This window comes from Heloderma suspectum, chromosome 1 (genome assembly GCF_057233095.1).
Source record: "Heloderma suspectum isolate Gila_16-S chromosome 1, 16-S_ref, whole genome shotgun sequence".
In the NCBI taxonomy this organism is placed as follows: domain Eukaryota; kingdom Metazoa; phylum Chordata; class Lepidosauria; order Squamata; family Helodermatidae; genus Heloderma; species Heloderma suspectum.
Window position 1 is genome coordinate 210,498,614 of NC_139458.1, and position 14,229 is coordinate 210,512,842.

Here is a 14,229-nt window from a genome sequence, read left to right on the forward strand (position 1 = left end):
GAGCATTGGCCTTTTTTGCAGCCACATCACATTGCTGGCTCATATTCAGCTTGTGATCGACAACAATTCCAAGATCCTTCTCGCTTGTAGTGTGGTTGAGCCACGTATCCCCCATCTTGTAACTGTGCATTTGGTTTCTTTTTCCTAGGTGCAGAACTTAGCATTTATCCCTATTATATGTCATTCTGTTGTTTTCTACCCAGCGCTCCAGTCTATCAAGATCACTTTGAATTTTGTTTCTGTCTTCCAAAGTATTAGCTATCCCACCCAATTTTGTGTCATCTGCAAATCTGATCAGCTTTCCCTGCACCTCCTCCTCCAAGTCATTAATAAAAATGTGGAAGAGCACTGGGCCCAGGACTGAGCTCTGCGGTACCCCACTCGTTACCTCTCCCCAGTTTGAGAAGGTCCCATTGATAAGTGCTCTTTGAGTCCGATCCTGTAGCCAACTGTGCATCCACCTGATAGTTGTGTCATCTAGCCCACTTTTAGTTAGCTTGCTAATCAGGATATCATGGGGCACTTTGTCAAAAGCTTTGCTGAAGTTGAGGTATATTATGTCCACAGCACTGCCACAGTCCACAAGGGAGGTTACCTGATCAAAAAATGAAATCAGATTCATCTGGCAGGCTTTGTTCTTGACAAATCTATGTTGGCTTCAAGTAATCACTGCATTGTTGTCAAGGTGCTTGCATATCGATCGCTTTATACTCTGCTCCAGAATTTTCCCAGGGATTGATGTCTGACTGGTCTGTTGTTCCCAGGTTCCTCCTTTTTGCCCTTTTTGAAGAAAAGGACAACCTTAGCCCTCCTCCAATCATTTGGCACTTCACCCATCCTCCAGGAGTTCTCAAAGATAATAGACAGTGGTTCTGAGAGTTCTTCTGCCAGTTCTTTATTACTCTAGGATGCAGTTCATCTGGCCCTGGAGATCTGAACTCATTCAAAGTAATTAGGTGTTCCTTGACCATATGCCTATCGATCTCAAGCTGCAGTCCTGCCCCTTCAGACTGTACTTTGCCTTTGCCAAGGGGCTCATAGACCTTCTTTTGAGATAAGACTGAGCTGAAGTAGGAATTGAGCACTTCTGCCTTTTCTTTGTCATCTGTTATCGTTTTGCCATCCTTATTTAATAGTTGAACCACCATTTCTTCCCTCTGTCTTTTACTGTGCACATATCTGAATAAAGCCTTTTTGTTGCTTTTAGAATCCCTCGCTAACCTCAGCTCGTTCTCAGCTTTAGCCTTCCTGATGCCATCCCTGCAATTCTGTGCTACCTGCCTGTACTCTTCCTTTGTTACTTGGCCTTCTCTCCACTTCCTATATGTGTCCTTTTTAGTTTGCAGGTCATCTCTAAGCTTTTTGTGAAGCCACATTGGCTTCTTCTGTTATCTTCCGCCTTTTTTCTTGTTGGAATTGTTTGTAATTGTGCCTTTATAATTCCTTTTTTTTATTCTCCCACCCATCTTGGACTCCTTTTCTCATTGGAGTCACTTGCCATGGGACCGCAATTATAATTGTTCTGAGTTTATTAAAATTGGCTCTCCTAAAATCCAGAGTACGTGTTTGGCTACACTCAGCTTTTCCTTCTTTTAGAACCAAGAACTGAGGTATATATGGCCACTTTCCCCCAGAGTTCCTGTAACTGCTACTTTATCCACTAAGTCATCTCTGTTGATTAGGATCATGTCAAGGATAGCCAATCCTCTAGTTCCTTTCTCCACTTTCTGTAGGAGGAAGTTATCAGCAACACAAGTCAGGAATTTCCTGGAGGGGCCATGTTTTGCAGAATTTGTCTGCCAACAAATATCCAGGAAATTGAAGTTCCCCATTACTATTACATCTTGCTTCCTTGAAACATTGGCAATTTGCTTTTCAAAAGTTTCATCCTTGTCTTCTCCTTGATTGGGTGGCCAGTAGTAGATTCCAACCACCATGTTCCTTTTATTCTTTGCTCCATTTATTTTAACCCAGAGGCTCTCGATGGCGCTACCAAGCTCATCCTCATGTCTTTCTGTGCAGAGATATGTATTTTCAACATATAGTGCAACTCCACTCCCTTTCTGTTCCTTCTGTTCTTTTTGAACAAGTTATATCCTTCGATTGCTGTATTCCAGTCATGGGAGTCATCCCACCAAGTTTCAGTTACACCTTTCAAGTCATAATTTCCCTCCCATCAAATCCAGATTTAAATGGAATCACCTCAGAAAGAGTCTCCGTGTAGGTGGGGCCTAGGTCAGTCTTTTACATCCTCAGTTTCTTTTAAGAGAAGAGAAGAGAAGAGAAATATCTGGTGCTTTTCTAAGCATCAGTTTGTTTTTAAGGAACGCACAGGATGAGCAGGTATGGTGAAAGTCCCAAAGCACACATGTGTGGGCAAGCAGCACTGGCTGCACAGCACTATTAGTATCCAAGCAAGAACATGGATCCAGGCCTAGCAAGGCCCTTGCTGCTTAAAACAAAAAGGATGCAGTCCTATGGACTGCACCCTCACTGCTCAGAATCCCCCGAACTTGGAGGCTTCCAAGGTTCCTATGCCCTGCTGGGCTGAAGCCAGCAGGGTGGGCGAGCGGTGGAGCTGATCTTTGCCTCCCTGTCCTCCAATCTTTATTTTCGCTAGGTGGGCTTTTCAGCCTGTCCAGCAAGGGTGCTTTGGAGGGGGAAGGAAGGAGGCTGGTGGAGACTCAGGATAATTCATATCCTGGCCTCTCTGGTCTCCTCCCCTCCCTCTCCGCAAAAATGCTCCCTTTTCTCTTGCTCTGAGGTCAGTTTTCCAACCTTGGAAAGGTGACCAGCGCGGTTCTCTCCACATTGGCTGCAAGGGGTTGGGGTTGGGGGTCAGATCTCCAGCTCCCACTTCTGAAGTCAGAGCGCTGACTCAGACCTCAGAAAGGGTTTTCTGAGCCATCCTATGGTCCCTGGGACACTCGCCCACAGACAATAGAATTGCTCTCTCTAGCTACAATCCTATCTGTTCCAATGAATTCAGGGGGATTTACTTCTTAGTAGACATGCCTAGGATTTCACCGTAAGAAACATTTCTCTTTCATACCCATATGCAAATTATTCAACAGTTGCCCTTAGCCATATGTAAATTTCACCATCCACTCTTAGAAAATCAAGTATTGAGCATGATGAAAGTAAAAGCACCATCTACAGTTACTCTCATAATTTCATTTTATGTTAAAAATTAATGTCAATTGGGCACCTTTTTAAATGCTAATATTGAAATCAGGCTAATGCCATCTGTGTGTTTTGTGTCAGCTATGCAGATGTGCCCCACAAAAAGAATTTGAATATTTGAATTAAAAAAAAAAATAGATGTGTTTCTATAGTACTTCTGTCTTCTCAGTTAGGCTATCATCAAGAAAATGGAAAGCCCATACATGTTTGTTTCTTTTGCTTGTATTTGCGCTGCTTATTTACCATCCAGAAACAATAATCCTTTGTTTGTGACATTTCAATTGCTTACACAGCCACCTTTCCAAGTCAAAAGATTATAGAGGCAAACTATGCATGGAACAGCTGAAAGCCTTTCATTGTAGACTGAGTTATGTATGAATGACAAAGTAGCCAAATAATGAGTATGGACCTATTTTTAAAATAAATGGATTTTGGATTTTAGGGCTCTACGTCTTTTCTGCTTGATGTTGTTTACCCAGTGTAATATCTATTGCTGTGTGTTACATGTCTGTAGGTAGGAGGAAGCCAAAAGCAGTGACATACTTGGTATAGTCCTGCCTGGTTAGCAATTAATTTACAGGAAGCCCAGTTTGAGGAAGGGAGGTAGGTTTGTAAACTGGAACAGGATGGGAGACCCTCCCATCTTTCACAAAGTGGACTGCTAACAAGTCCTATTTCCATGGCCACCAGTCCCTTCTCACCTCTCTTGCCTCTGAGTTGATCAGGTGGGACAGCCAGTTGGTACTACTCAAAGAGACACAATTTGGCCCAGAGTTCACCTGCTGCCTACTTCTACTGTATAGACTCCAGGAGAATGTCCCTTTATAAAGAGTTGCAAGACAATAATCCTGGCAGTTGGTTGGAAGTGGTAGCCAATATACTACAAAAGGTGTTGTAATCTGCCATTTTTACAAGCTTGTAGCATCAGTTGCTTTTCAATACAGTGGTTGTCACTCTGCCTGGATTTGCTTAATGGGAAATGGTTAACCATTGATATACTTTGCAAATGACTAATCCATGCACTCAACAGTTCCATTCACTTGTTTACTCCCAGGTATTAAACAGAGGAGATATTGTTTACATTATGTTCGGATTAAAGATTTTAACAGACTATAGATACATGTAGAAGTAATAAAAGCTGCAGTTGGTTGTAACATAACTCCACAATGACTCTCAAACAAAGAATCACCTTGTGCCAGAACCTTATCTCCAGTTGGCAAAGTGCAATAAACAATTTAAATAATGTAAAGTGAAGATAAGATAAGAAAAGGGGCAAGCCCTTCAGAAGCAAAACTGTTAAAAATCTTAAACTGAAAACTGGTAGTTCAGTTACCCCAGGGACGTAAGGCCTTCCGTGTGGCTTCTGTGGACAATTGGGGTGCTTCTAGATGAGGCCTTTATGGTGCCATCTCCCTGCCTGATTTATGGAATTGTATGGGGTGTACAGATATCATTTTCTCCTCATAGACTTCCTGGGTTTTTCCATTGCTGCTTCCATCTTTTATTCTTACAGTGGAAAATCTGTTAAGGAGACAAAGACAGAATAGCTGCATAATGCTCCTACTTACAGGATCAGGCTGAGAGAGTGATGTTGGGGGAGTGTGCTTTGGCACCCTGGCTCTTGTGCTATGGGGTGCTGCAGGACGCCATTCTGTCCCTAGTGGTGTTTAACATCTATATGAAGCTGTTGGGAACAGTCATCAAGGGATTTGGAGCAATGTGTCATCAGTATGTGAATGACTCCCACTTCTATTTTTCCATAACATCTGAATCAGATATGGCTGTGCAGGCTCTGGACTGGGACGCAGTGGAGGGCTGGATGAGGGCCAATAAACTGAGCTTGAATCCTGGCAGGATGGAAACGCTGTGGGTAGGTGGGTCAAGGGTCTGGGAAATAGGTCAGTTGCCTGTCCTGAATGTAGGGTGTCCAGGTGTCCTCTTTTACAGTCCTCTATCTGAAGGGCGGCCTGAGGACTATCCTCTGTTTTGAAGGCATCCTTTATTTGAAGGGCTGTCCAGTTCAAGTCTGGTTTAAAGACAAAGAACAATTGGAAGGAAGAGCTGGGCCTTGAAGTTGCCTGTCAACAGTACCTGAACAGCAGATGGAGAAGGCGCACAGGTCACCTGGTCAGCTTTCCACACTATGGTGAGATGTACTGTATTTCTATTTAAATTATAATAATTATTTCTAGATTTGCATCTATTAACATACACATGCAACATGGTGTCCTCTTTTTTGGTGATTCACAAGTGGCCATCCATCTGGATGGGGTTGCACTCCTGAAAGAACGGTTCTGTAGTTTACGGGTGCTTCTAAATCCATTTTTGCCACTTGAGGCTCAGGAGACCTCAGTGGTTAGAAGTGCCTTTTACCAGCTTTGGCTGGTTTGCCAGCTACAGCTGTTCCTGGACCATGGTAGCTTGACCATGGTGGTTCAGCACTGATAACTTCAAGATTGGATTATTGCGATGTGTAATAAATAGGAAATAAGACAGCCAATACAGTAATGTCTTAAATCAAGCCTTCCTCAGTCTGGGGTCCTCCAGATGTATTGGAGTGTAGTCTAACACATTTGGAGAGGGCACCAGTTGGAGGACTGAGCAGTCAGGCATTGCCTCGCACTTCCGAAGGTGATGAATCTCTCTTTCCATTCTCCGCCTCCCCCACCCCAGCCTGTACGTGTGGAGCAGCCTCCCCCAACCTGGTGCCCTCCAGATGCAAGGGATGCTGGGAGTTGTAGTCCAACACACCTGGAGGGCACCAGGTTCGGGGAGGCCGGTGTGGAGTATCGAACGCGGAAGATTCCAAGGACGCAACCCTATGCGGCTTCAGGCAAAAAAAAGCCCTAGAACTCCCAGCATCCCCTAGACTGCCTTCTTTCTGTCTAAACGTGCATAGGGTCGCGCCCTGACAGAAAGAAAGAAGTGCGGGCGGGGCACAGCGATTTTGCCAGGAGTCAAGATGGCTCCCGTTCTCCTCGGCCGATGCCATCGGTATGAGCCCTGGGAGGCGGCTGTGATGACGAAGGAGGGGAGGCGGGGCAAAGGAGGCAGCGCTGGAATGTGGGCGGGGCGGCGAAGCGGGCGATGTGGCTCCCTATTTGCCAGCAGTCGCAGGCACGGCCGCCGCCGAGCTGGGCTGACTCTGGCTGCGGCGATCGAAGCCGCGTCTCCGCGGGAGCGTCTCGCCTTGGTGCGCGCCTGGCGAGTTACCTTGGGGGAGGCCCCGCCGGGCTGAGCAGGGACGAGGCTGGGTGGGGGCCGGAGGGACATGGCGGCGGGGGGCGGGAGGACGAGGGCTGCATAGAAGTGGGACCAGGAGGCTGGGAGGGGACCGGGAGACTGACGCCGGGAGACTGGGAGGGCGGGAGTCGTGCATGAATCTCGCCCCTGGTGATGCAGCACAAGGCTCGGTCGTGGGGATGTTCTTGTTGTGCCTGGGCAGGGCGGGCGGGATGTGGTGGCGTTGGGATGAGCAGGGAGGCCGGGAAATGGGATGGGGAAGGAGGAAGTGGGGCAGGCGGGGGGGGGGGGAGGATTTCTGGGAGGGGAAACAAACTTGCCGGAGCAAATGCAAACAAAAAGCAGTTGTGTTTCGGGGTGGCTGGTTCGGGGAGAGACATTTTATATAAAAAAGGTGAGGTTGTGGGGAAGGTATTCAAGGAAGCGAGACATGAGAAGGGGCAAATTGGCATTCGGTTTACTTCGTTGAAAAGGCAAAGGAATGCAAGTCTGTGGGCTACAACGGGTTATGGCTACAACGGGCTCCTTTTTATAAGAAAGCTATATCACACCACCACAACCGGTTTTAACTCCCGTGATGTTCTTATTTTTTCTCATCACAGTTCGAAAATGGTAGGGGAGATATTGGCCTTAAGTTTATTCTACACTTGAGGAAAACATGGCACTTGGTTGGGCACCTGGTATGGGATGGAGAGGTCTTCTGAGAGCAGTTGCTTTTGGGAAGTGTTTTTGCTGAATGATGTACTTTATCCTAACTTTTTGCGCGTTCTTCAGGAAACAAAGGAAGTCAACAAACCCTCCAACTCATAAACACGAAACCTAGTAACATCATCTTGAATTTTAGAAATTGGGTGCATGTCTGAATGTGCATTTATTTATTTTTTAATTTGACAAACAACCTTTCTTTTGACAGATGGTCTGTCAGCGTTGCTTGCCTTTTGGGTACATTGAAAAGACATACTCCAGTGTTGCTATTGGCTGCTTACTGTTCAGTTTGTTGCTAAGAGGATGATGAAGATGTGGAGCCAAATGGCATTTTATTGAGGTTTCATCAGTCAGACAACAAGAGCATTTCCTGGGATCTTCTGCAGTTCTTTCAGTATGGACTTATAGATTTCCCTTTCTTCATCCTCACACATCCTGCATTCCCCAAGTGGCTTACTTTTACTGCTGGAGATTAATTCTGAAGTGCCATTGTTGAAAAGGAGAGGGCGGACTGCCACCTGTAAGTGCAGTAGTATTAGAGTGGCTCATTGTCTTCCTCGATTGAATCCAGAAATCAAAACTAACTTTTTGAGTTGGAAGTGAGCATGGTAGGATCTTAAGCATATGCTACTCCACAACCTCAGAAGAGGGAGTGAAGGATGGCGTCCAGAGAGAGGCTGTATGAACTTTGGATGCTTTATTGCAATAAGGTAAGTTTTTTAAAATAGCTGGGTATGCATTAGTTAAGTTGTTTTATGGGAACCAAATATCTAAGATTCTTTTCTTTGGGGAACTATAGGGCAGTATCCAATACTGCTGCTGTACCTCCGCTAGTCACACCAGCGAGACCCACTGCTTAGCATAACAGAAACTAGCATTACCTAAAGCAACCCCAGAATGACCAGAAATGCTTCTTTTTTGGAATGGGACAGTTCAACAGAGCTCCCTTCCACTTGTTTCTGGATGTTTCGGGAACTGCTAGCTTCCTTTTATGCTAATGTGTAGACAGTGTAGGATACTGCCCATAATATACTGGTATGGTTGACCAAAATAGTTGGTGTTCTTCTTGTTAGATCTATTTTCCATTGTCTTGCATTAGACACAATTAACTACGTTCTGTTTCACACATTACCATTTTTAAATATTCACCTAGGATGTTTTCAAGTATATCCCTAAAACAGTGAAGTGTGAGTGTGATAAATATGCTTCTCATACTGGCAAGCTTGCCATAGAGCTAGGATTGGCTGCAGCTTCCTGCACGAACTGATTGGTGACCCTAGGCTTGTCTTTGCATAAACTGTGAAACAGTTCTTAGACTTGTGTAAACTTGATGGGTGCTGGAAGATAGTCTAGGTTGAAGGGACAATGGAACAATTTGCATGATCAAAACAAGCCATGGTGGCCTGTTGTGAGCCAGGCACAAACCAGGTGTGATTTGTATAATCACTGCCTGGCGGGGGCATATCATGTCATCTGAACCTAGGGGGCATGGCTTGTTGGAGGGTTAAACAATCTTCAAACAACCCTACAAAAGCCCATGGGTTGTTTCAGGATTGTCTGACCCTCCAACAAGCCATGCTGCCTGTGTTCAGGTGACACAATAAGCTGCAGCCGGCCAGTGATTATGCAAATTGTGCCCAGCACGTGCCACAGCTCACAACTAGTTGGTGGCTTGTTTTGATCATGTTAACCAGGTCAATGAATCAAAGGCTAAAAGAAATGATATGTTCACAGGATTGTCATAACTTTCTGGAAATCGTTATACTTGTTAGCCCCCTGGTCTATTTCTTTTTTCTTTCTTATCTTGATTGTAGTTGTTTTAGTAGCACTAGTGTTTCCTCAGTAATTTGATTGTACAAAGTGCTTGACATTTCTTATTTGTGTGCTCATTATTCTGCAGCAAAGAAGAATATGCAAAAATGTTCCGCTGAGCCATAAGAATTGGCATTGTGGATTTTTTCTTAGTCTTGTTGCTTAAGCTAGCAAGCTGTTGAAATACAAATGTCCTGTTTGCTTCAGAAGCTCATTATGACTGTATTAATCAAGCTTTCCTCCTCTTCATTAACAGATACTTGATAGTATAATGTTAAAAAAGCCGTAATGCTGAAGTGGAGATTTTGAAGTGGTTTTTAATGTCTATGAAGTTAGTGGTAACTTCAAACATTTATTCCTAGCCGTACTGACTGCCTAATCTCCCAGGTGCTATTCTATATTTTTTACCTATGAAAACTTCCTTACAGCACAATCCTATGCATGTCTACATAGAAGCAAATCCCACTGAGTTAATTGAGTCATACTCCCAAGTAAGACTCATTGAACATTGGGTTTCATATCGTATTTTTAAGGTTTTAATCTTCTGTAAACTGTCCAGAGAACTTTGGCTATTGGACAGTATAGAAATGTAATAAATAAGTAAGTGCATAGGATTGCAGCCCTAGAGTAACTTAAAGTGCCATCCTAAACATGGCTACTCAGAAGTAAGTCATCTTTAGTTCAGTGGGTCTTGGTCCCAGATAAGGAGGTATATAGGATTGCAGTCTTGGTGATTTTGTAATAGGAAAGTTGCAATCTTTATACAGGAGAGGAGAGACTCAGCTAGGATACAACTTTATGGAAAACAATGTCTGGAAAAGTTGGCAGGGACCTGAACATGGTAACACTGAGCAAAATTGCTTGGTGGTATGATGGGAACATAGGAAGTTGCCTTATACAGTAGGGATGCCTACTACTCCTAATTAAAACCTCTTGTGGGGTGGATGTGACTTTTCACTATTGACTGCTCTATGGCCATTCCAGGTACAGAAAGGTCTTGAAGCATTCTTAAGGAGCCCCCACCTTGAGGTTTGCTGACACACCATCCTGCTTACCACACCTGCCTCTCGCAAAACCAGTTGCAACTCAGATGCATGTGGTATGTGGGAGCACCGGAATCTTTGCGGGGGATAGATTTGAGGATGGTAGAAAGACCCAGAAGACTGACCAAGGGCTCTGAATTCTTAACCAGGTGCGGACGTGAGCTATGTAGTCCTTGCTCAGATCTGCCAAGATTGTGTTTGGTTTCCTGAACTGACACCACTCCATGATATCCAATGAGGTTGTTCGCATGACACGACAGCATGGGACACCATGACAGTGCTAGGCTGTGGTGCACGCAGGGTGCGTGTGGCTACCATTTTGAATATGCAACCCACACTTGGGGGTTGTCGTGTCATGCAACGTGACTTAGGGTTATGCGAGGGTTAAATAACTTGTTGGGCCTGCACAACACAAGAACCCGAAAGCAGGGGTTGCCTATGCAACCTGGCACCCATGGGCACTGCTGCTCATCGTGGGTTAAATAACCCATGATGAGCCATGGCATGTTGTCCGAAACCAGTTAATGAGGCAAGGTAGATGTATAGGGGAGAGGTAAGAGATGGCGCAGAGAATGTAGAAAACCCAGTATGGCCACGGTGGGTTGTATCCAATGTTAGTCCTACTTAGACTTGACCCACTGAAATGAACACGCCTTACAGCTAACATGGGATAATGTGCCCACAATGCATTGCCTGCTATCTCTCTCTCCTTCCCACTCAGTACAAAGTACAAACATGTGCCCACTTGAAGGCATGTTATGATAACTGCAAATAATAGTTACAGTAGCAGTGTCATTAGGGATGGTTGTCAATCGGCCCCTGTGTGCAAGGCCCAGGCTGAGAGCTTCTGAATGAACTGTTCACACTGGTTCCCAACCTTGCATCCCCTGATGAGGTCGGAGTACAACGTCCATAAGTCCTGGCTATGGGCCATGTTGCCTAGGGATGATAGGAGCTGTAGTCCAATGACTCTGTGCACCCAAGGTTGGGAAGCACTGATTTATGCCTGAATGTGTGTGAGCTCTTCTTTTCATGACAGCTTTGACTGAAGAAGGCATTCTTACAGTGCAGTCCTCTACATGTTTACCTGAAAGTAGGTCCCACTGTGTTCAGTAGGGCCTAGCTTCCTCATAAGTGTGTTCTAGAAATGCAGCCTTCATGTCCGTTAATGCTGAATGATCACAAATTCTGTTATATCTAATCTGGCAGAAATATTTTTGAAGAAGTTCAGATGATGTAGGAGCTGATGAAATAGACCCCACATTCTGAAAATGGCTAAGAAATATAGAATAACTTATGGGTTATAAAAGTAGGTTAAGATGACCGTGTTTTGTTTTGTTTTTTTTAAGGACCAACATCTGTTGGCAAGAATGCACAAGCTTTTGAGTTTAAAAGCCCATCAGGCGAAAACTGCTGCTCTTAAAACTTTAATCAACAAGTGATTTATGGTAGTTTTGAAGTGGTTATGTTTGGAGGGCAAAATGCACCACTCTTGAACCATTTATATCTCAGTACTGTTTTGTTTCTCAGCTGTCCTATTTATGAGCAAAGTGACTCGATTCAAGTGATCATCTCGGAATAACTGCAAAGGCAACCTTTCAGGATATGTCTTCTTTGACTGAAAGGGAACAGAAATGGTCTATCCATGTAAAATGACATTTTTTTTTATTTACAATGAACCAAAATAAAGCTATAGCTAGGATTTATTCATTGATCTTTAACTTTTATCTATTATTTTTTTAAAGTATTAATATTTATATGGTGTATTTATCTGACTTATTTATCTAACTCAAAATAGTACAGTCTTGCTAAAGGGGATTTGCCGACTTGGAAGGCTGGAGTGTTATATAATAGGCTATGCCAATATACCAAGTGCTACTTAAGAACAAAGCTCCATCATTTCAAGGGAATACAAAGAAAAACAGTTGAAAAGTACTGAATCAGACTGTAAAGCAATTACTTCCTGACTCTTTAAAGAAATGCATTTGACAAAGTGCATTAATATTTTGCTTGTTTAAACACTTCAAATAATATCAGCTGTTTTTGTACCCCAAAATACACAAGGCAAAATGCTGTATTTAAAACAGAGTAGGTTGGATCCAGGCTTACTCAAACTTCAGAGCAGGCCCATTGAAATCAGTGGGACTTGAGTTAGTTGGGGCTAACTCAAGTCCCGTTGATTTCAGTGGGTCTACTCTATGCATGAGTAAGTCTGGCTCCAACCCAATGAAACCATACAAAGTCAAGTTAAAAAGCAATAGCCACTCGAGCTAAAATGCAGTCTTAGTACCAACAAGGATTAAAAATTCCCCTAAAACAGTCTACAGGTGACAAGTCTTGGGTATGATTCAGCAAAGTTGAGTAATTTTTGGTCCTGGGAGGGAGGGATTTGCAGCAGGTACCTGTCTCTTCAGTTGAAATAAATAGGGCTTGGGCTGGAGAGCACCCTCTGTGTTAGGATCAGTGTACAAAATTTAAATACGTAAGCTTCCTGTTTCAGTACCAAGTTAATAACTGCATAATGTATGACGCATTTGTGCTTCTTTAGGGCATTTGTTTAGATGGCCAGTTTGGCTGTCTTTACTGTATTGCTTTCCTGTCGAAATGGTTGCAGTGGAAAAGCGTGATCCATCAAGTAAATGGCCTGTAGGGAAGAAGCAGGGGGTGGGGGGAGACCTTTAAAAAAATGTGGCAGAAGCACTTCTGTATGCTGACGCAGGCTTACATCTACTGCTGTTGAAGATAATAACTCTTCTGGCTATTGAAAGAGAATAGAGCTGGGTGAATTAGAGGTACAAATGCAGATGGGATTGGCATGTGTTCTGATGAATAAAAAATACTTCAAAATATCCAGATGCCATAAATGGTTCTCATTGGTTTTTTACACAATCCACGTGGCAAGGTACTGTGCTGCGCTGGTAACGTTTGGATGAAGGAACTAGGTGGATGGGAGATCATAAGAACATAAGAGGCATGCTGGATCAGACCAAGGGTCCATCTAGTCCAGCATTCTGTTCACACAGTGGCCAACCAGCTGCCCATGGGAAACCCACCAGCAGAACACAAGTGCAACAGCACCCTCCCGCCCATGTTCCCCAGCAACTGGTCTACACAGGCATACTGCCTCTGATACTGGAGGTACCACATAGCCATCAAGCCTAGTAGCAATTGATAGCCTTTTCCTCCTGGAATTTGTCCAACTCCCTTTTAAAGCCATCCAAATTGATGGCCATCACTACATCCTTTGGTAGCGAATTCCATAGTTTTGCTATGTGTTGTGTGAAGAAGTCCTTCCTTTTATCTGTCCTGAATCTCCCACCAATCAGCTTCATGGGATGACCCCACTGGGTTCTAGTATTTTGAGAGAGGGAGAAAAATATCTCCCTATCTACATTCTCCACACCATGCATAAGTTTGTAGGCCTCTATCATGTCTCTCCTTACCCTCCTTTTTTTCAAGCTAAAGAAACCTAGCTGTTGTAACCTTCCTCATAGGGTAGAGAACATGTTACTTTTAAGAAAAAAATGGGCCTGTTACGATTATCTTACTGGCTATAAGTAGTAGGGGAGTGCTGTCACAGCTGCTTACCCCATCCCCTGTATGTACCTGAGTGGAGTGTCACGTTTGAATAGTGCTTATATTTTCACAAAAAAATCCAACCTGCATAGATCAAATTGTGTGATTGATAACCCACATTGAATCTGGAACTGACCATAAAACTGTATCCTATCTCTGAAAACCTTTTTTTGGTGAGGTGGGGTGGAGAATGAATTCAGTTTTTTCAAGGAACTTTGTAAAAGTCCTTTGAAAAAGTATAATGAGGGGTACATAGGTTACTGTATAGAACACATGCAGAAAGTCCCAGGTTTGATTACTGGCGTCACCATGTAGTGCTAGGAAAGAATCTTCCCTGAAACCCTGGAGAGCTGCTCCCCATCAGTGTCGACAGTGCTGGGCTTAGATGGACCATGGGTCTGACTCACTATATGGCAGCTTCCTGTGTTCCTAGGTACAGGCATACCTTAAATAGATATACTTCCCACTTTGCAAGCCTAGGTTCACTTCCCACTTTACAGCTTGCTGGATCAGCACCTTTAATATTCTGCCATGGTGACAGCATAATTCAATAGCCTTGGGTACTAGTAGCAACAATATAGGGGGTGTCTCCACTAGCTATTTACTCTGCACTGGCTGCATTTGGCGGTCATTGGGGATAAACGACATTGTGGCCATCCAGCAGCCA

General features: G+C 44.0%; 1 protein-coding gene across 4 annotated transcripts in view; it reads left to right on the top strand.

Moving 5' to 3' along the window:
- The first annotated feature begins 6,238 nt into the window (after positions 1 to 6,238).
- NBEAL1 (neurobeachin like 1) overlaps positions 6,239 to 14,229 on the top strand; it is a 157,824-nt gene continuing 149,833 nt past the window's right edge. For 2 of the 4 annotated variants that reach the window (XM_084818213.1, XM_084818224.1), the window contains exons 1-2: positions 6,239 to 6,376; positions 7,340 to 7,841. In XM_084818213.1, coding sequence (XP_084674339.1) covers positions 7,791 to 7,841 — 51 coding nt within the window. In that variant the 5' untranslated portion in view covers positions 6,239 to 6,376; positions 7,340 to 7,790. Of the gene's footprint in view, positions 6,377 to 7,339; positions 7,842 to 14,229 lie in introns of those variants that run through there. The other 2 variants (XM_084818269.1, XM_084818241.1) reach the window with 2 other exon arrangements.